The 21,662-nt window shown below is 37.1% G+C and overlaps 1 protein-coding gene across 3 annotated transcripts in view; it reads right to left on the bottom strand.

The window, feature by feature from the left end:
• Nucleotides 1-21,662, bottom strand: part of RhoGEF64C (Rho guanine nucleotide exchange factor at 64C) — a 99,567-nt gene that overhangs the window by 3,622 nt on the left and 74,283 nt on the right. For all 3 annotated transcript variants that reach the window (XM_089229451.1, XM_089229450.1, XM_089229449.1), the window contains 7 exons: nucleotides 10,192-11,282; nucleotides 8,627-9,203; nucleotides 6,168-7,581; nucleotides 2,821-3,187; nucleotides 2,016-2,138; nucleotides 1,113-1,253; nucleotides 917-1,018 (listed from right to left, as the gene is read on the bottom strand). In XM_089229451.1, coding sequence (XP_089085577.1) covers nucleotides 917-1,018; nucleotides 1,113-1,253; nucleotides 2,016-2,138; nucleotides 2,821-3,187; nucleotides 6,168-7,581; nucleotides 8,627-9,203; nucleotides 10,192-11,229 — 3,762 coding nt within the window. In that variant the 5' untranslated portion in view covers nucleotides 11,230-11,282. The remainder of the gene's footprint in view (nucleotides 1-916; nucleotides 1,019-1,112; nucleotides 1,254-2,015; nucleotides 2,139-2,820; nucleotides 3,188-6,167; nucleotides 7,582-8,626; nucleotides 9,204-10,191; nucleotides 11,283-21,662) is intronic.

The raw sequence follows: 21,662 nt of genomic DNA, 5'->3' as shown, positions 1-21,662 counted from the left end.
ATTCCGTCGTAAATATAAGTACATCTTTCGTAATCAAGACACGTCGTCTTCATCAAAGCACATTATACCGTTGGAATATAATATGTATTAGGTACTCAATGTAGCCGAATATAATTTCGTGATAAAAAACAATAATTGAAAACCCGAAATGTGCGACACATCCGTTTGTATAAGGTTAACCTAACCTAATAATTTTCAGTGTCCAATTTGTGCTGTCACTCCCTCCAAATTTCCCCTCTCGGTATAGATGTATCTCTTTTTCTATTCGTCCTTGGTTTTTGGTGTGGGTGGGAAGCTCTACCTTACCGGATGTATGCGCGATTGTCATCTTGTTCACCCACGCCTGCTTGATAAAAAAAAAATACTGTTTCGATCACCTATTAGTTCTTTTCACTTATCACTTATGACTCTGCTTTTCTGCACTTTTTAAGACGGTGAAACTGAACGAGAAATTTTCAACGTTACATCCGACGAGATGACTCTCTCTCCTACGCTTTAAAATTGTCCTCTTCATGGCCTTTCTCACTCTCTACATTTTCGAAAATTGGAAAATATTTTTTCCACTATCTACCTAATGTGACGTTTTTTTAAACGTGATTTATTTTAATTGTCACGCTTAAGGACGGGTTGAAAGTGATGAAAAATAGCCAAATTACAAAATAGTTATATTAAAAAATAAAATGTATTTTAAATTTCAACCAGCATGCACTATATTATATTGTCATAGTGCATAATTTTACTATTTTTATATTGTCCATATCAACAAAAAGTACGGGAGATGATGATCAATCACATAACAAATAAATCAACTGATATTAATGAGTAGGCCAGCTTTTTAAAAAATTATAATTTACGAGTACTTATACTCAGTATAAATAATAACAGATGGCACTACGGAAGTAGCTAATATTATTACCTTGCGAAATTTGATGTCGGCCAAGTCCTCGTTGTCAGGCCTCTTACCGTTGATGGCGTATATTTTTCGCCATAGTTTTGTGGAACTAATGTCTTTGGCCAACTGTGGACAAAACGGGAATTTCGTACGTGCAATAATGGTTGCGCAAAGAAAAAATATGAGTAAAACAAATATTATTCGTGTAGAAGGCACTCACTGAGTTTATGTGTTCCAGGTGCAATTGTATCTTGTGCCTCGCTTCGTTAAGCGTCTGCCGAGCTTCCAGATGGTGTTCAGGCGTGACTTTGTACAAGCGGGCCAACAGCAGCGGATACTTGGTCACGCGTTGAACGGGCACCTGCGGTGTGACAGACGGAAATAAAAAAAAAATAAAAAAAACTATTACAACCGTAATACGATTTTAGATGATGATAACAATAATAATAATAATAATAATAATAATAATAATATAATCTAAGACGCGACAAAACGCTGAGCGCCGTCGACGCACGACTTCCCTTCGTCTGTACAGTGCGCGACACGGTCATCTGCGCGCGCGCTTTTAAATCGTCACCGATGTTCCGCAGCCATATCGATATATTATATGAATTTAGGGCTCAGGTTTTAAAGCAAATAGGTACTTCTTTTTTATATATGAGGTAGAAATTTAATTGTTATACATAAATTCGTTTCACGTCATTCTGATTCCAAATAAACCAATTTATTTTTGTTGTTTTTTGTGTAAATGCTTTTTTTAGCTGTGGAATTCGGATATTTTAATTATGTTTTAGTAATAAAAACAATTTAATTAATATGAAACTCGAAATACGTAGTACGGACTAAATGGTTATATTGTAGGTTTTCTATGTATAAAACATTCTGTCAGATAATAGAGTCAATTTCACTTGGCACCTACTGAAAATTTTGCTGAACACATGGTAGTGAATTTTTTTTTTTATTCAGTTTTATAAATAATTTATGTTAATTGTTGGACATGCATTTTTTACTTAAATATGCATATTTGTTTTTTTAAAACAATTTTGTGATTTTTTTAAATTTATGATTCTTTAAAATTCGAGCCTTATACGTGATAATATAGCCGATAATATTATAAGCTCACCATTAAGAAACTGTTGAGGTTCATCCGGCGTAGCACAGCGTTCTCCATCTGCGACACCCTCAAAAATATGCGCAGCAGCTCTTTCTCCTTCTCCAGGTTGGCGAGCAACAATGCAGCGTTACCCTGTGAAACGAAAATGTCGTTACGTGATAGGTGAACATGAAAGTACATAAAAACTAGTGGATATCATCAAACTACCGCACGACAGAACTTTCACACTGTATCTATAATACATTTTACACGCATGATTGAACACGAAGAGCCGACGATAGCTATGGGTAGGCACTATCGCGATGATGGTATAAGTACAGTATAAATATATAGCATCACTGTGTAAATGTACTCGTATAACTTTATTGCACTACTGGATTATTTATTACTCACTAATACTCAGTACCACTCGCTGCGAATATGTTTTCAATGGAGTATTCTTCTTCTAAAATTGTATATAATATGGCGCAACTACTGCCGCAATGTTCAGTTATTATGCCGTACATTTTTCAAAACTTAAAATGAATAACTTTTGCTATTGTCGATGCTATCTTGAATGATTTATTAATCGAATTTAAACGGAATCAAATTAATTAAATAAACCAAACGATATTGGTGCGTTGTGATTTTGTTCATGACTTTTGATGGGATTTAAATGTGACAATTTTTATCGTGGGATACGGGATAGACATCACTACTGAAGCTTTCGTGACAGTTATAGTTTTCAACTATTTTCATGGAGCGATCGATTTAATGTTAGACACCTAATCATCATTTTTTTTTTTGAAAAATAGGCTTTGTATATAGGACGTACCTGGCGGGTGCAGTACGATTGGAAGGCGTGCAGCATGGACGGTGACGCTTCCAGGAACAGCCGGCCGATGTTTACCGTGAGCAGGTCATCGTCGCCCTGTTCGATGGCTATCTCGTATGCGTCGCGCAGCTTTTGCGACAGGGCGGCGCTGTGCTCTTTCAGTTCGGACACGTTTAGGAACACGGTGGTCAACTGGTCGGCGTTCAGCAGACCGGCCACCATCATGGGCCGGTAAAACTCTTCGGTGATGATGTCTAGGTCTCTGCCGTACTTCTCCTCGGTCTCGACTATTTCGGCTATGATCTCCCGTCGCTCGGCCCTGCGTTTGTGACACTTGCGACACACCAGCGGCGCGAACATGATGCCACTGTGAACGGTCGAAGAAAAAAAACGGTCGACATTTTAATATAATCGCATTTTATATTGATTTTTCTAGGTGAACGGTCACTTTGTACGGTCGAGTAAAAATTTTCGTTTCAAAATCGGACACTTGATACTATTACATACAAAAAGGTAAATATATAACTAGGTATGTATAAAATGTTACGAATTTTTATGAGATTTAAATAATTTAATCATTATTTTATATTAGACAGTTAATTCAAACGTTATAAATACTATAAAAATAATATAAACAAGTCAAAATAATCAGTTTTTTTAATCTACAGATTAGGTATATAACAATTAAACATGTTCTGTAGTTTATTTATAAATTATTATTGTATCACCAAATTAGATAATAATATGATTAATGGTATTTAAACTGAACAACATTTTCAATATAATTAGTCATATCTCAAACTTTATATAAGTTTATAGTACAATGGGTCCGCGTTCTGCAGCCTATCAAGTTTTACTCGACCGTATAAAATGATCTAGAAAGTCAGAACTATTGTTATTAGTTACTAATTAGGTTTTATCCCACTCGGCTCACTTAAAATTATTGTCGGGAGAATAGGGATTGACATAGGTATATTTCAATAGTTGGAAAAGAGCAGCTTTTGCTCCAATGTGGTATATTATTGTCGAAGTACGAATATTTGATCCATAATATTTTCTCTATGTAATATTTTTGATTGGGGTAGTATAGAATTTTTCTTATATTAAAGCCGAACTTAAATAGAGTATACCTACTTACACATTCTTATTTTTCAAATAAAACTGGATATAGCGTTGAAAAAATTTTTATTAGTAGGTATCACGCGTATTATTATACCAGTGTGATTATATTATAGAGTTATTGATCAAAGTTTACGAAGAGTTTTAGGAAATAATACATTATGTACAAACGATTTTTGTAGTTTTCTCTGTAATATGTCAGTAGAGACACAAAAATTTAAGCCACGTTTTTGATTCTTCAAGTAGTCTTTTTTTGTTTTAGAGTTATTTTAATAATTGAGCTGTATTTGTTTACATAAAAATATGGTAGGTATTTTATATTTTGTATTATAATAATATTATTGTTTCACATATTCATACGGTATTATACATATATAATATGAAGTTTCTATTATTTTAATGTCTCTCTCTGAGAAGGATGACCAAATATATTATATTTCTCCCCAGGATGGCTTTGATTTTTTATCCGGCTCTGCTATAATTATATCGAATTTAAAAACCTATTACGTATACAAATATTTTGTTATATTTTTCTAGATAAATAACAACCAACAAATTCGGAATTGACTTTCCACACGACAAAAATATAAAAATAAATAAACATTGGATTCTATTATTACTGCTGTAGTTTGTGACCTAGCGCTATAATAATACATTTTTATAACGAATAAAAACGAATGATGCACAGGGGTGAGTTCATATTGTACTTTTTTTTTCAAATTTTACTAGGGACAGAAAAGGGTAATGTTCGAATTGCACTCAAGTTAAAAGTAATGCTCGAATCGCACTCGTTCCATTACATAAAACCTTTTTACTACCTAACGAACATTGTTAGACGGTCGGAAAAATTATTTATTCTTTTTAATATCTAATTTATATTGTATTGAGTGCAACATTACAATTGTGACAGTTGTAACGTAACATAAAACATAATAATAAAATAATATAACACAATAATAATATATTATACAATTACAGTTTAAAAATATGTAATATGAGCCTTTTAAATTGGTCACGTCGTTGTAATACTAAATCGATGAACAGGCTTATGCAATAACGTTGAATAAAATGAACATTCGTTCTAAGTTTTATGGGATAATCCGCCCGATGCCCCGATTAGATAATTCAGACATTAGTATTTAGGTGGTGTTCGGCAATCCCCCGCACAAGTCGTCATGCATTGCGCCGAGAGAAGTTAACAGTTTGGAATCAAAAAAGTCGGATTTTTTCTAAGACACCGTCTCTTCAGCCTCGAAAAACTATATCGGAAAACTGCGCTCTCGGATAATGTCGTTTTGTTTTTCACGAGGACGACAAGACGCTTTATCCTGCACAATGCAGTACAGTGCAGCAAGAAGCCGCGGGGCAGAGATTAACAACTATACGTGCGTCGAGCACGTAAATATTACTGACGAAAATAATGATGATGACACGTAGCTACAATAGTACCTTTACGGCCGAACGGATATTAAACGCGGCACGTGACCCGTTCGGTAATCTAATAATAATAATAGTAATAAAAAACACAATGGTGACGTACGGATAATAGACAAACAGAGACGTTTTATTTCGGGCGCGATTCGAGGGTTTACGACCAAGCTGAGTGTGCGTTTTTAACTTCGTATCGACTTTACAATATACATCATACGCGTATATCAGTAACGACTTCAATACCTGCCCAGCTGGGTGATATGTACGTTGTACATAATATTATTATCACATCTTGTTATAGGCACTACACGTGCAGCACTTTCTCGAGTATATTGCGTGTGATGTAGACGAAATATATATTATAATATATTATTATAACATCAAAAACGTGACTCGACAAGAAATGCCGATCTCGGCGATCTCCCTATACCGTGGATGATCTATTACGACAATCGTACCTATAATATATATTATACTCATCGTTAGTGGAGGGTATACAGGTCTGGAAGTTATACTAAAAATATGCAGTTTTGTTGAGGATATTTACCGATCACCTCCCCCCACTCTATTCACTATCTCTAAACGACTCAACTATAGCTCATATTATAACTTATTATAAGTGTTATTAAACTGAACGGACACCTGCAACCCATAACCATTTATAGTATATAGTATAAGCCACTGACCATTATTTACGAATTTAGAACTCGCATGGCTATAAAACATTTATACTTCCTTCACTATTTTTTCACAAAAATAATAAAAAATAAGTCGTTTAATGAAAATCTCGCACTCACCCGTCCGTCGTCTGTATCTCGACGGGCTGGTCGCAGTCCTCGCAACTGTGCTGCGTCTCGTGCTGCTGTTGCTGTTGCTGTTGCTGCTGCCACTTGCTCCGCGAGCTCTGGCTGGTCTCCGAGCCCACACCCGAATCGTTGCGCTCGATTTCCACCGCCGCCCTCTTGGCAGCGTCGGCTGACTGCAGTATCGCGGCCACCGCGGCCGGGCCACAACTGCTGTATGTCGACGACTCTTCGCCCGAGTCGTTGCACGCGCCGCCGCTGCCGCCGCCACAAGAGTCAGATTCGGCGGCCGCCTGTTCGTCGGTGACGACCACAAACTTCGGGTGTAAGGTGGACGTGTCGTGCAGTGAACCACACCGGCGTTTCGCGTCCACCAGATAGTTGATGATGTCGTACTTGGTGGCACCCTCGAATATTGATCGGCACGGCAGTATGGCGGCAGCCTCGTGGTCGGCACGATCGGGCGGCGGGCACGAGGGTAGCGGCGGTGGGGTGGGCGATTCTGATATCTCCTCGTAGATGGGCTCGGCGTCGGCCGCTAATGTGGCCGCGGCCGACGACGAAGTGGACGAGAACGATGATGAAGACGCGGTCGACGCCGACGAGTAGGACGCGTCCTCTTTGGCCGAGGCGTAACACGACTCGGAACTGGACTCGGTGTCGGACGGCGGGTGTGCGGCCATGTGGTGTTTCTCAATTTCCGACACTCGGTAAGGGCTGACTAGTGGTGTGGTATCGCTGCCGCCAGACCTGCGGCCGCATACGTGTGGCGTCACGTCCAGGCGGGCCGCCTGTACCGGGTCGTAGTTCATCCGGATGAAATCGGACATCCGGCTTCCTGCTCGGTCCACCACCGTCACGTTGCTCTTGTAGTTCCCGCTCCTGCCCCCCCGGCCCGTGTTTCCGGTCGGCCCGATGCTGATGGTCACCTTGTTGTCGGACGACGCAGCGTACGCCGCACCCCCCTCACCGATGATCACCGACGTTTTCAGTCCTGGGCTCGAATTTATCAGTATGGACGTTTTCTGTTCCGGTTCGACTGGATATTCTGGGCACGTCCCGAGCTCATCGGAAGGCGAGACTTGCACCACTGTCCTGTTGTCGTTGTCATTGCGGTCGTCGTCATTGTACCGGCCACCACCGCTTGTTCCTCTTCCGCACAGAAACAATTCGGTGATCGTCGGGGTCGACGTCGACTGAGGTGGTGGCGGTGGAGGTGGTGGTGGTTCGGCTGGCCTGTCAAACGCCACCCGGCTGTCCGGTCTGCTCTTGTGCCGCACGTGGATTCGCATGGTGTCGTTGAAAACCGTCATGTCATCCGCCGATCCGTTGGAATTTCCGGAGTTTTGTCTGTCGCTTAGGCTTCTTTTCAGTTTCCGTTCGACGGCTGCCACGATCGCTTCCGGACCTAAAAATGACACGATTCGCATAAGTATCGTACAGTAGAACTGTATTCTTAACTGCGCGTACTTAAGTCAATGGAAATATATGAGCTGAGGGGGTTATGACTTATGAGGGGATTCACGTGACTTGGAAAGTCTGGTAGTTATTTATGCCACGTATTTTACGTAAATCGAAACTTTCACCAGCCGTGTGATGACAAAGAGGGTTTCTATTTCTGTCTCGTCATCGGACAATGTGTTCATATATAATGGTCGTTCAAAAACTATAATCGTTTTTACCTGCGCCTTGTGCAATATTTTCTATATTTTCGCTTATATTTGATTATTACGCGTTACACACGTGTAGGTATATAAAAATAATGATCACAATAACCGTACACGCGTGCCCTGCAAATCACTGTTGTTACTGTTTATGATGTTATAATTTGTACTAATTTAAATTTCGTGATTTGCGTGAATTGCCAAAGGACCTGCCACACCTACGATAATAGTATGTATGGTTGAACTGCCCTCCGAGCTCGCCATCACCGATACGTGACATATGCATATCATCGTCGAAGGAAAACCAGTTACGCGAATTTCTGAAACGTTATCATAACACGAACGTGTCCATTGGCATATCATCATCTGCAGTTACTTCTCCTTTTCTTTTCCACGGCTGACGAGTAGAACCGTTGTGGATCCCATTCATCACAGTCCTGTTCACAAAAAACCTGCTGGCACCGCCGGAAGAGCACCTATTCCATTTGCGTGAGACTACAGAAATCAATTTTCGTATCATCAAAGCTCGAGGAAATTCATCATTTATGCGCACACAAAATTAATATGAACCAAAGTGCTTATAAAAGATTCTATAAATATCTACGGCAGGTGTGTACCCGATAGTCTTTCGTGATAGTGGACGCGTTATGATAATTTTTGGGGAAATATCCGAAATAACTTAATGATGAACGACATTAACGGAAACTAAACGTTATTGTCTGCGTTTACCTATTTTAGATGAGAAACGATCGGAGGAGCAGCTTGGGAAAAACGGTTAGTAGAACTTACCACTAGACAGAGGGTTTTTGTCTTGTCCACGCTGCTGGTTATGTGCAGCAGTCGGCGTTGGTGGTGCAGCAGTCAACAGCGGCGTTTGTTCGACACGGTTTCCCGGTACCACCGATGCTGCAGTTTCCGCCGAGTAATGGCCGTCGTTTTCGTTCGGTTTTTCGACGGCCACCGGAACGATGTCGAATTGCACTTGCTTTTTTGTCTTCTTCTGTGGTCCACTGCACGTGCCGGCACCGACGACTACGACCGACGTCGCGGTGACCGCCGTCCGCGACCTGACCGGACTCAGATCGTCCGTGGTCAGCGACGCGGGCTTTTTCAGAATGGACTTGATCTCGGCGGACACGGTGGTCATGCCGCACGTCGTCAGCGAGTGGGATCGCTTGGCCAGGCCCGCGGATACGTTGACACCAGTGGTCGGTTTGCACCGGCGCCTCGGAGGCCTCACCGGCGACTGGTCCGTTTCGTCGGCCACCGTGGCGGCCACATCCGAAGCGGATCCATCGTCGTACCATACCGAAGACGTGACGCTCTTGTGGCTAGCTGGAGACTTGGGGCCGTCGAACAGTCGAACCTGTGAAATCGTAAATAAATCATTGTAGTTTGTAGCGCCTCTAAGACCCACCCACTTATATAGGGATGTGTGGACACTAAAAGTACCTATGTAAACTACTATATTATTATTTTATAAATCACTCGTTATAAATAGTATTTTATTTATTGTTGATTGATGTGAAACATCTTATCTCAACGGATAATAACGTTTGTTACCTAACCGTGGAAACGAGCGCATGCGCGCATAGCACACATTCGCCTTTAAAAAAAAGAAAAATATAAACATTTTGTTACTGATAACACCATTTTTATTTCCTTTAATAAACCATTCTTGCAATTATCGAACATTTTTTTTTCTATACAAAAACACATCTGCCACGAGTCCCGCGACAGCGACGGCTCAGTTTAAAAAAAATGTATTTTAAGTAGAGCTTCCACATTTGTTGTTATCTATTACTAACGCATAACATGGCAGATGGTGTTTAAATTTTAAAATGTCATTACATGTTAAAAATAACGTTTTTAAAATAATCCATCGTGGAAACACATATACAATATTATTATTATTCTGAACGTAAAATTTTATCTTATGCGTCTTTTTAAGACTTGTAAGATCTCGTGGACAATTTTAAATGCATATAAAAACATCAAAGTATACCCATTAATTTATTAGAATATGACCATCTAACTTTGCTTTGTAATTTATTGTGTTTTGTGTATATATAATGTATATGATATTGATATGTATATCTAATATGATATGACTGATATGTAATAATACCTAACTGTTCAAATACAATTTTATATTAATACTAGCCCTCCGTGCTAGTATTAATCTTATAATGTAGGTAATCAGAAACAATTAAGCTAGGTTCAAAAGAAATGAAAAAATTTTTGAAAATATACAAAGACTACAGGACATTCACCTCCTCTCCCTTTCTTCGAAATTCCTTTGCAGACGAGTAACGATTTAAACAGTTAAATTCCAATTGGGCATCTGCGCTTACCGTGTGTCCGGCTATGTTGACACCTCCTACTGCGCTTCGTTCCATCGGATTCTTTTTGGCCATACCGTTTGACGTAAACGATCCAAAACCGCCGACGCTCGCCTTGTTCTTGGCAAACACAGTGTCCTGTATGCGGTTCATGAACTTATCTTTGAGCGACATCCGCTTGGGACAGTCTCCGTCGACCACACCGTCGTCGGTGTCGTCATTGTCGGAAGTTTGCTGCAACAGATCGTACGGGTTGACGTTGCACTCGAGTATCGACCGACGCGACGACGAGACGACGCGACCGTCAGCACCCGTATAGTCATAATCGGGTGACGGCGTCCTCGGCGAACCGCTGCGGTTCCGTTTCCGGTCTAGTTTCCCGGTTGTGGTGGCCGAAGTGGCCATCCGGTTCCTGCGGACACAGTCGTACGGGTCTTCGGACGACGGCGCGACTTGCACAGTGGCTGCTGCGGCGGCCACGGCCACGGCGGCAGCCGCGACCGTACCAAAGTGCTCGCGGCCCAGGAACGTGCTGCGCGACCTGTTCCGGCCGCCCGCAGACCCTTGGCGGCCAACCGTGCCTGCGCCTCCCGCGCCGGCGTCTCGTTCGTACAGCCAACCGTCGGCATACCGCATGGACTTGGACAGCGCGCTACCGGCAGACACGCTGTTGTACTTGGCGTGATGCGGCCGGTAACCGTTTTGGTAGTGACGGCGGTGCTGTGAGCGGTCACCGTCGGCCGTCATCGCAGTCGCCTGATGATGGGCGGCGGCCGGTACCGTGGCCGTCGGTTGACGGTACCGTTCGGGCAACGCTACGGACGCGGCCATTGCGGCGTCCGGGAGTTGATGTTCGGCGTCGACTCGGCAGTCGAGTAAAACCGTCCGGCCGGCGTCAGTGCGTAGACGTACGGCGTCGCCGCATCCGACTCCGATCCCGAAATCAGCGCGGCGGCATTGCGTCAACAACGTGGTAGTAGCCGGCGCAACTGGTCGTCTGTCGGTAACCGTTGCGATCGAGTGCTGTCCGCGCAATCGGTTGCTGTTCATCTGCACCTGGTGTGAGACGGCTCGTCGTGGTTATCATCGTACGCGATACCGACCTGAAACACATGGTTACCACACTATTAGTTTAATGATAATATATGAACACGTGTAATGCAATAAAAAAATAAAAAATAAATAAATAAATAGCAGAGGATTTCGCGGTCTAACGATTTTGAAAAACTGTAATCCTGCAGGTGCAAAAAACATTACGCGCAACTCATCATTTTTATTTTTTATTTTTGTTTTCATTGCGTTTGATATTATCAAAATTATTACGAGAGTAAGTAATTTAAAGGCACCCGCACACTAGCGCGTAACACCATCAGCACATTGCTTACAAAATAAAATCGAAATCAGTTATTGTCTTTTGTGAATCATTAAACTCCTTGATTTGTCCCCAGATGATCTTGAGTGTATGTAATGTATACCTGTCTGGAGTATAACTGTATAAGTATGTTGGTATGTAGTATATATGTATAGACTTCATTATAATATATTATTTGTCAGACTAATGGCTACAATTTTTATTTCATCAATAAATCAAAACCCCTTCCAAGAATAAAATTCAATTATCAAAGGTCGTAAACTAGTGACGCGTTGGCCAAATTTTAACCGTACGAAAAAATATGTTAATGTCTTAGCAGGTTTTACAGTTACATCGTCGGTCACGTCTTGTCCAAATGTTAAGGTCAACCCCTGCACTATATGGACATTTCCTCCGTAGATCATTTTAACAGTGTACGATATAGTAGGTATGTTGTAGGTTGTAGGTATCATGATGACAAGTACCAATCAGAATACAGTAAGATTTACAGGTCACGACAGACGACATATATAGTATAGCTGTGAACCTGTCTTAAGATCTCCTATGCAGAAACAGAGCCGTTTTTTTTTTGTTTTTAGTTTGGCTATAGGTTAGGTGGTTTTGGTCATTTTTGGATTGATCTTATACTTCTAAAGTGTGATTTGTGTTCAAGCAATTTCCGTATACATTTTACTTGCTTTTGAATTTTGCGATGGAAAGATTATCGAGGGAATTTCAAAACTGAACATACTACGCCATGTCGTTATAATACATTTTCGTCTCAAAATATTGTAGCGAAATATTAAAGTCTGTAACTCGCATACCTATTATTGTAATTTTTTTCTTACAACGATTTCTTATTATAGGTATTTAAATCTATTTTACTATCGGACAGTTGCCGTTTTATGACAAAATATATAACCAATAATTTCGTAGAATCGGTCTTTATACATAATATTATATATTGCGCGCATTACAGATTTGTACTTTCACAGTGAACGAAATAAATGTATAGGTAGGTACGTCGTCGTACGTACAATCAACTATTTCTATTTTCACATACCGATAGGTAGTAGATTTGTATCTTCCGAATTCGTCGTGACAAACTTGACGCGTACATGACCACTATACAATATAATAGATTATGCTCATTATACACTTTTACGCTGCAGCATATGAAAGTAATTGCTTTATTGGAAACCCTAAATTTTTGTTGAACGTTTCACACGATATATCGAATGACGATGTTCTCGACGATTAATTGAATTTAACGTTAAAGCGATAAGTTTAAAGTACTCGAACTGTTTAATAAGACATGTCGTCGTTTATCGTATAACAATCTTTACAATATCATATAATTAGTTTATAGGTACGAATATTTTTACGAATATCACTTGCACAGATGTGTATATATTATATTTTATTTTAGCCATTGCGGTGTATACACGAACGCGAAAAATGATTCCTAAATTTCTAGACACACTGTATACCTATCTACATATTATATGGATGACTGCAATAGCTGTATATAGATATATATTAAATTCGACCCTATATGTATATATATATATATATTCGTTATTATAATACAAAGCTGCGAGTGCGTACTAAAAATTAACGTCTTGGAAATATTACAAATTTCAAAATGATTTAATGAAAATGACCTACTACTATACCTCTAACCCGCGTGAGTATACCTCATATATACACTTAGCATTATAATATAGTATAATATCTTATAGTTTCTAAACGTTATTATTTAAAATTCGCGTACTTCGGATTAGGTATAATATTACATGAATTTAAAATTTGCCATGCTTAAATTGTGAGCGTGTACCACGGCATATTATAATATTATACGCGATATACATCTTTTACGTAACACTCTCTCGCGAGCGTACATGATTAATATTACTTTTATATTTTATTGATGCACATATTTTACTTGCAGGTACGAGTGAAAAAGATAGAAAGCCCAAATGGCATTGTTCCAATCTATTTGTCTATTATAATAATATTATATATGTCACATTATTATACTATTACTATATGTTGCGTTGATCAACCGAAGTGGCCCATCATCATATCATTATATAGTACCAAAACGAGGTTGCAAATGGGACGCATTATTGATAACGATGTTGTTATGTATAGTCATATAATATTGTGTTGTTAATATAGCAGGTATATAGAATTTGCGTGTGGCGTCCGCGGACGATGACATATTCCCGAAGACCATCTTTAACGTCGCAATAGCTAGGTAACGTATAGTCTGCAGTATTATACGGAATACAGAGCGATTAATCAAACGTGAACATTTTCCCTTTTATAGTAAATTAATTTAAATTATGAATTTCAGAATTTTAAGTATTCATAAGGACTATAATCCTAATTTATTTCGAATAAATAGATTTAGCTTACCATTTAAGAGGAATGCCGGTCGGTGACGACGTAACCATTATATTTTCAAATAAAAATCTACCTTTTTTGCTATAAATATCACCATTTTATAATTTGTAAAAATTTCGAAAATACAATTTATAGTAAATCAAAAATTATATAGGTATATTTGATATTTTTGTGGGCCCATTTTTAAAGACTATTACTCCGACCCCGAGTACCTCTCGTATATTAGGTACCTTTAAGTATAAATACATTTTAATCATTTAGAAACTATTCGTTTTAATTCTGATTTTGATACCTACAACAAAATTTTCGAAAAAAAAAACCTAACAATTCAGAGTAAAAAGGACAATTTTAAAATCAATATTTGAATAATTGCATTATTTAATGAAAAAATTGGAGTATGATGCGTACTTGGCGAATCACACTTTATATTACACCTACTTTTGATTGACTCGTTACCATTATAACACTCACAGCGTTCCAACTGCGAGCATATGAGTTGCTACTCAGATGATAATTGAACATTATAATTATAATTGTAATTACAATTTACAATATAATATTCTTGTCTCTTGATGACGTAACGAACCACATTCAAACAGACGCGCGTATATCATCGGTGTTCACACACGATGACAATCTTGTACCGCTGCAGGTATTCTTTTGTACGCTAAAATAATAAATATTATTACCTAAATAAGATACGTATAAAAATATTATAACAATGTGCATTACACGCGACTATTACAATGTTATGTACCTAGTCATCGACAGAATGATTTTTTTCCACAGAGAAACGCGTTGGTAAACTGCAACGGAACGAGTTACACTGCACAATATTAACGGCTTAGGTAGTATAGTATTTATTATGCAAGCAAGTTGCAGCTATATATAGCTATACAGTAATATATTATCAGGTTTCTGTTTAACGATATATAGGTTATCCCGTTTGACAATGAAGCCGTCCGATCTACGACTATGAGCTTTTAAGGTTTTTCTTTCACTCAATATCTGGACGTATAAGTGCATAAAATTATCATTAAAAATGTTTGTGGCTCGAATGGTGAACTTAAGAACTATAAAATATGGCTCCGAGACTCAGCATAACAATGATAAATCATAATATTATACAGATAACAAACTAAACTCGTTAGTCAATAATACAGGTAATAATATTGTAATAAATATTAGGTAGGTACCGCAATATTTGCGAATACGAGTAAACGCATTAGATGCAATGGTAATTCACCAAAATGTCCACCCCATTTTTCTTTAATAATGCCGTCATTCGAAATCTGGTTCATCGGAGTTTTTAATAAATACCACGTTATACGATTCTCTATATTTTCTTTGTATCATAAAAAAAGTGTATCGTGGTGATAAAAACTTCTGTTATTTGTAATGGAAATCTCTCCTGAGTTTTCACTATAAATTATATGCTGTAGATCATTTAGTTGAGAATTTCATTCTCAAATCAAAATGTTATTTTTTAAGAATCTTGAAAGTATTACAACTACATATCTATTATACAGGGTCCGTCAGAACAAACGCATGTTTTTCAAAATGATGCTATGCTCAAAGTAATTTCAGTAAAAAATGTTTTATTATATCAAAAAATGCATACGCATATGCAGTTTATTCATATGTAACAAAATGTAGGTTTCGAAAATAATGTCAGGCAGCATATGCCCTTGAACCACTAAGTAAGGGTGTTGGCACTCACAAAACGATCCTATCGTGTCAATTAGCATCTGTCTCGAAATTTGTCTCACCACTTGAGTGATCTCGTCTTTCAATTCATCAAGGGTTCGTGGTTTGTATTGGTAGACTTTTGATTGTATGTGACCCCACCAACAAAAAATTGCATATTCTCAAGTCAAGGGAGCAAGGAGGCCACGGAATGTCCCCAAAACACGAAATGAGCCATATATATGACATTATTTTCAAAACCTAAATTTTGTTACACATAAAAAAACTGCATATGCGTCTGCATTTTTGATATGATAAAACATTTTTTACTGAAATGACTTTGAGAGTAGCATTATTTTGAAAAACATGCGTTTGTTCTGACGGACCCTGTATATTGCAATTTTTTTGACCGATATTTAAGATGTATATATATGGTTAGGATAAGATATCAGTAAGATTTTTGAAAGCATACCTAAATTGTCCATATCCTAATTTGTTAGTTACAACTATACAAGTATATAAGTATACATATATATATACGTATAAGCAAATGTTAAACGGTGTTTTTTGCCACACCAATTTTTTTCTATCTCAACGTTTTCCACAACTTTGAGTTATTAACGCGTACTGTCTCGTTAAAATTACCGAACGTCATATACATCTATAAACACTACATCGCGTACTTACTGCAAGAGTGCAAGGAGAAATGGGTATAATATATAACACGATACTATGACAACGAGAATATTGAATCCGTCAAATACGTTTCGATTTATACTTGTTGTCATATTATTACATTCGCTCGTATTTATATATATTAGGTACTTGTGCGTGATTTAGTGGTTTTCTGTTCGAGTTTATATGGCGAAAAAAAAAACAAAACAGTTTTATCTCCGCCGATGCAGCAACAACCATTATACTACGCGCCTCGAGGTTTAAGCGCCAGCCTTTATTATCGAAAAGGTTAGGTTGTAGTGTTATGTAATGTATTCGATCATAACCGCAGTTTATCTAATAAATCACTCGTATTATTATGCATCTTAGATTTTACAATCGAACGCGTGCTACGATAATATAGTACTATATTATATGATATTATATATACTATATATACATATACTATTGTGAAATATCGTTTTTTTCTTGCTAAAATCTAAAAACAAAAACGTGTCTTTTTAAGTGTATCTACCTATGCATACACAATACACATATTATTATACAACATGACCGTTTTATACGGTGAGTGAGTACGGTGGCTGCGGCGTGTTTTACACACACACACACACACTCACGCATTTATATAAATATATGTGTGTGAGCGTGTTGTTGTCATGACCATTCTACAGACCATAGGGATTCGGACGGATCGCTGACTAAAAGACGCGTGCGACCTACAGCTGGTTATATATACTTATGTATTATTATGTTATTCACTCGCATATTATTATAATATTATACGTATTGTAGACACAAGTTCGCGGCAGCGATGCTTATAAATTGTCGCGACCGCAGTCTGGTTTTGCAATAGCGGTTTGAGATTTTGTGATACCACTACCAATAACCAATAGGTACCTATTATAGGTATGCGCCGCGTTTTCCACCGCGAGCTTTACCACATTTTTAACGATTTATTACACACTTCCATGCACGGCTAATAATGTTATACATATATATATGTAGGAATATCATATTATTGTAAACCTACGTTTCGATTAACGAACGTCGTTTTCTTTTTCCCGTCGAATTTATCATAATATTATTATTATCACTAGGTCAGCGAATCGAAACATGTATCATTGTTACGCCACTACGACGTAATCCTGTTTTGTATAGTCACTAATAATTTGCACACAAAAATGTGCGTGTTTTTATTTCTCGCGCAGCCAATTTAGTAGGTACATATATATAAATATCGACGCCATCATGGCATCCCGAACGTAAAAAATTCAATTCGATTTGAGGGGGTGGGATTTGGGTTACGAATTCCAATCTCACGATGACAAACAATTGCAGGCCACTAATTGGTGCTCAGCTAATTCTCCAAGCATGCTGACCACTATTTTTTCTCCTAACAATGAACCTATTGAAATATTGATTTCTCAAACTTTTAAATATCCTAAATAAGCGTGTCAGGATTCTCAAATATTAATATATTTATACCATTTAATGAGTATATCCAATTTCTTTATTATAATGTTTCATCTTGTTTTCTATAAATTGTAAATGATTTTTTTGAAAACGTTGATGTTTCTAAATCGAAATGTATATATACTTATATAGCATATACAGCTAGAGTATAAGCTATTTTACTTTGTGTAATTCTAAAGATAATAGGTTCATAATAATGGGTTTGGATGATATTGGACAGCTACGACGATTTGTAATTTATGTCAACCTATCACCATTCATCATTCTATAATTTGTAAAAATGTTATGATACATACTAAATCCCATTATATAACATAATACATTTTATATTTTTGTGAAATCATTTTTAAGGACTATTATCCTATGTATACATTGTTATAAATCAAAAACTATTTGAAATAATTTAAAATTTAATCCCCAAGTAAACTAATAAATTTATACTTCAGAATTTTAATGAATTCATTATTAAAGACAAAAATTTCCTTTGTTAGGTCACAATATAGGTGGACGGACTTCAACATTTTAAATACGGTCTGCCATACGACGGCGGAGCTTGCGTCTTGCGTTTTCAACGAATTCGTCTGTATACTTATTATTAGATTATTTTATATTTTATTACGTTATTATATTATAGTCGTTTAGAACTCTTACGGCCGACGCGAATTCGTATTTTTGATTAAAGTTCGTGCAAACGTAAAATTACTGTAGTCAAAATACCGAATATATTTATTTTATTATTGTTTTATAAACAAAACGAATACCAGAGCGGTCTCTATAGTATTATATACTCATAATAAAGCCGTCGGGTGATTGCTTTATATAACGCACGAACACTGTATATCTACAAGACATTTTATAAACGCATAATGTTAATTATAACTGTCTTGATCGAGAGATATGAGAGACAAAGACAGACGCAGAAAATAAATAAAATTATCTTAACGGTATATACGAGTAAAAACGCAAGACTCCCGTAAATGAATAATTGATTTTTGTTTTTTTTTGTTTTTTTTTTTTTTTAATCTCAAATCGCGCGGTTCATTGTACGAATTTTTTGTTAATCGGTTTTATTTCACATATTTATCTATCAGCGTACGGATGCCCGTGATGGCATCTATAAATTCAGCAAACGACCAATCGCATTATTTGTTTATTATGATATACCTACCTACTTCAGTTGACCTTTATTATACGACATTTTGTCCTATAATAATCTGAGAATTATAATATAGTATTTATGTCGGTACTCATTTGTGTAAGACGAATCGAAATATTTTATATACGTAGTCCGAAACAAACAGGATCGGTTCACTTTTAAGCAGGTATAATATACAATTAAATTAAAATATTATGATCCGGTTGTAACTCAAAAAAATAGATTATAATTCGTTTATAGAGTGCTGCAGGACTGTTTGAGTGTCCGCACAGTAATAAAATATTCTGGTTGTACGTATATACATAATACACTTTTTACTTTAAGTGAAATACGACTACTAAACTATACGAATTTGTATTTACAAATAATAAGTATGCGAAAACTTATATTGTAGTATAGGTTAGGTTAGGTTACAACCTACCTACATATTATTTATGTATGGCTCAAAAAACTGATGTTTTAGTTTTCGACAATATTTTATCATCAACGTGCAGATTTAATGAACAATAAATAAAAAATGTGAATGATATTTATTTGCAGGATAAGTTTGTTTTGCAGTTGTCGTTTCCAGTTTCGCATCGTCGTTAAAATTCGCTTTAACGAAACTGTTTTTTGGATATACATAATTTAAATCGATACATAAAATGTGTGCACGCAATTTTATGATGGCGTCGCGTTTTGGGAGAAAAAAGGAACCATGCAAATTTCAATGTCGTAGAAACCGGTGCCTATAATTACCTATATATCTCTACCTATATTATTAGGTCGAATCTCGACGCGACTATTTCATATACCCGTGTACTTATAACGAAATCATTCATGAAATATTAAAATTTTTTTTACAATTATTAACATTTACAGGAAAACACATAAATTATCATGATAATTTTAATTTCCCCGACTTTTATGTTCGCTTATAATATTTATAAATCAACGAACTATTATATGTATAGAACTATAAGGGAACTTGAAACATAGATCGAAAAAAAAGCATTACTACCTAACGTTTACGTTTATATCCAAACTATCTTGAAAAATCAAAAAAAAAAAAATATATATATATATATTTGAAAATAAAAGTTCAATATTTCATTTCACATAATATGTCAAAGCCTATGTATTATATTATATATTTACGCTCGACAACAGAAAACAAATTGAATAATATTATTTATTTAAATTCCCTCAAGCGATATACAGATTTACGGTGTTTGAAGCTTCCATGCGCCATCCCAGACGGGATTTTCGTCGAATTTTTCCTCGATCAATATCGTACGATTTACCGGAAACTGTGTATGTTGATATAATTCTATTAAATACTGTGCGATTTTTGGGTTCAGAAACTTATTGATCTTCGTTGAGTTTAATTTCACGGTATACGTTAATGCGCGTTACGGTAATAATCAACTTAACGTTTTTTTTTGTTTTTTTTTTTACCCGAAATCGACGATGAATACCTACGTTATATTGCAGGTTCTCCGGACTCTCGTACAGTTTTCTCCGAATGTTGACACGGCCGTTTCTTTGACTCCGAGATCGTCGATTCATTGGGAAATTCTAACGGCGGCGGTTTGCCGGGTTTCCATTATTACGTTCACTTTGATCGTACGCGTTTAATATTGGTTGATATTGCGGCAAATGTGGTTAAATATGATTGTAAATTATATAAGCTATATACGATATACACGGCGGTAACCGATATGGTTTTGCATTGGCATCTACTACCAACGTATTTTGTCATCGATATTATACGACTGCTGCAGTGTACACGAAATTGTAGAACTAGGTCCAACAACATTGGTAACGTGCACTCTGATTAGGTTACCGTATGCTTAACTCACCCTGAATTTATATAAAAGTGTGAACGTGTGTGCGAAAAGGGGATGAGTTTTTGGTTTTTTCTCCAATGTAAAACACAATATTAAGTAGACGAGGAAACGCGAAGTCTTCGTGTGATAAAAAATTGCGATGGATAGTTGACGGTCGATCAACGGTGGTTTTTTGTAGTGTCTCCAAATATTATAATTTGTGTTGATACGGCAGGTGTGAAACCTACAAACGCACAACAGTCCATTTTTACCATCTGGTTATTGTATTGCAGAATATGAAATAGTCCGCATTGCAATCGTGCAGAGAGTAGAGACGCTGGAAAATTACGACCAAACCGTTTTAAGAACTCCACGAATCTGCGAGCTCTTACCCTTGGTTGGATGAAGTGGTTATTTGCCTACGCTGTAGTTATAATATTAAGGTAGGTCGAGTGAGTAATACCTGTATACACACACATAGAATAGCATATAGGAATCGAATTGATATTTTGACGGAAAAAAAATTCCTCGTCTATAATATAATTATATTACATATTAATATATTATTATAGCATCATCACCACGTAGTATCGATTGATCGCAACGATATAATGTGAAATCATAATATATTATATCTACAGCCACAAACCGTATATATTATTATATTTTTTGAATTATTGAATAGATGTCTTAGCGAGTTTCCTTCTCGCATAATATACGCGCATACTTATCGGGAAAATTAGAACGCGTTATCTAACGTACGTATACCTCCCGAGGGGCGCACGTGAAATTCTGCTACACGCCCGCCGCAATATTGTTTTCGAATCACTGCCAATTATTCTATAGAAACCGTATGATACAAAATGCAATATAATATTAGTATGTGATATCATTGTGCGACCTTTATAAATTATTATTTGTATAT

This window comes from Diuraphis noxia, unplaced genomic scaffold, assembly GCF_037042655.1.
Source record: "Diuraphis noxia isolate RWA-SAM2 unplaced genomic scaffold, SU_Dnox_SAM2 contig0005, whole genome shotgun sequence".
Taxonomy (NCBI): domain Eukaryota; kingdom Metazoa; phylum Arthropoda; class Insecta; order Hemiptera; family Aphididae; genus Diuraphis; species Diuraphis noxia.
Note: the sequence above shows the minus strand (reverse complement) of the source record. Positions and strands in the feature narration are given on the sequence as shown.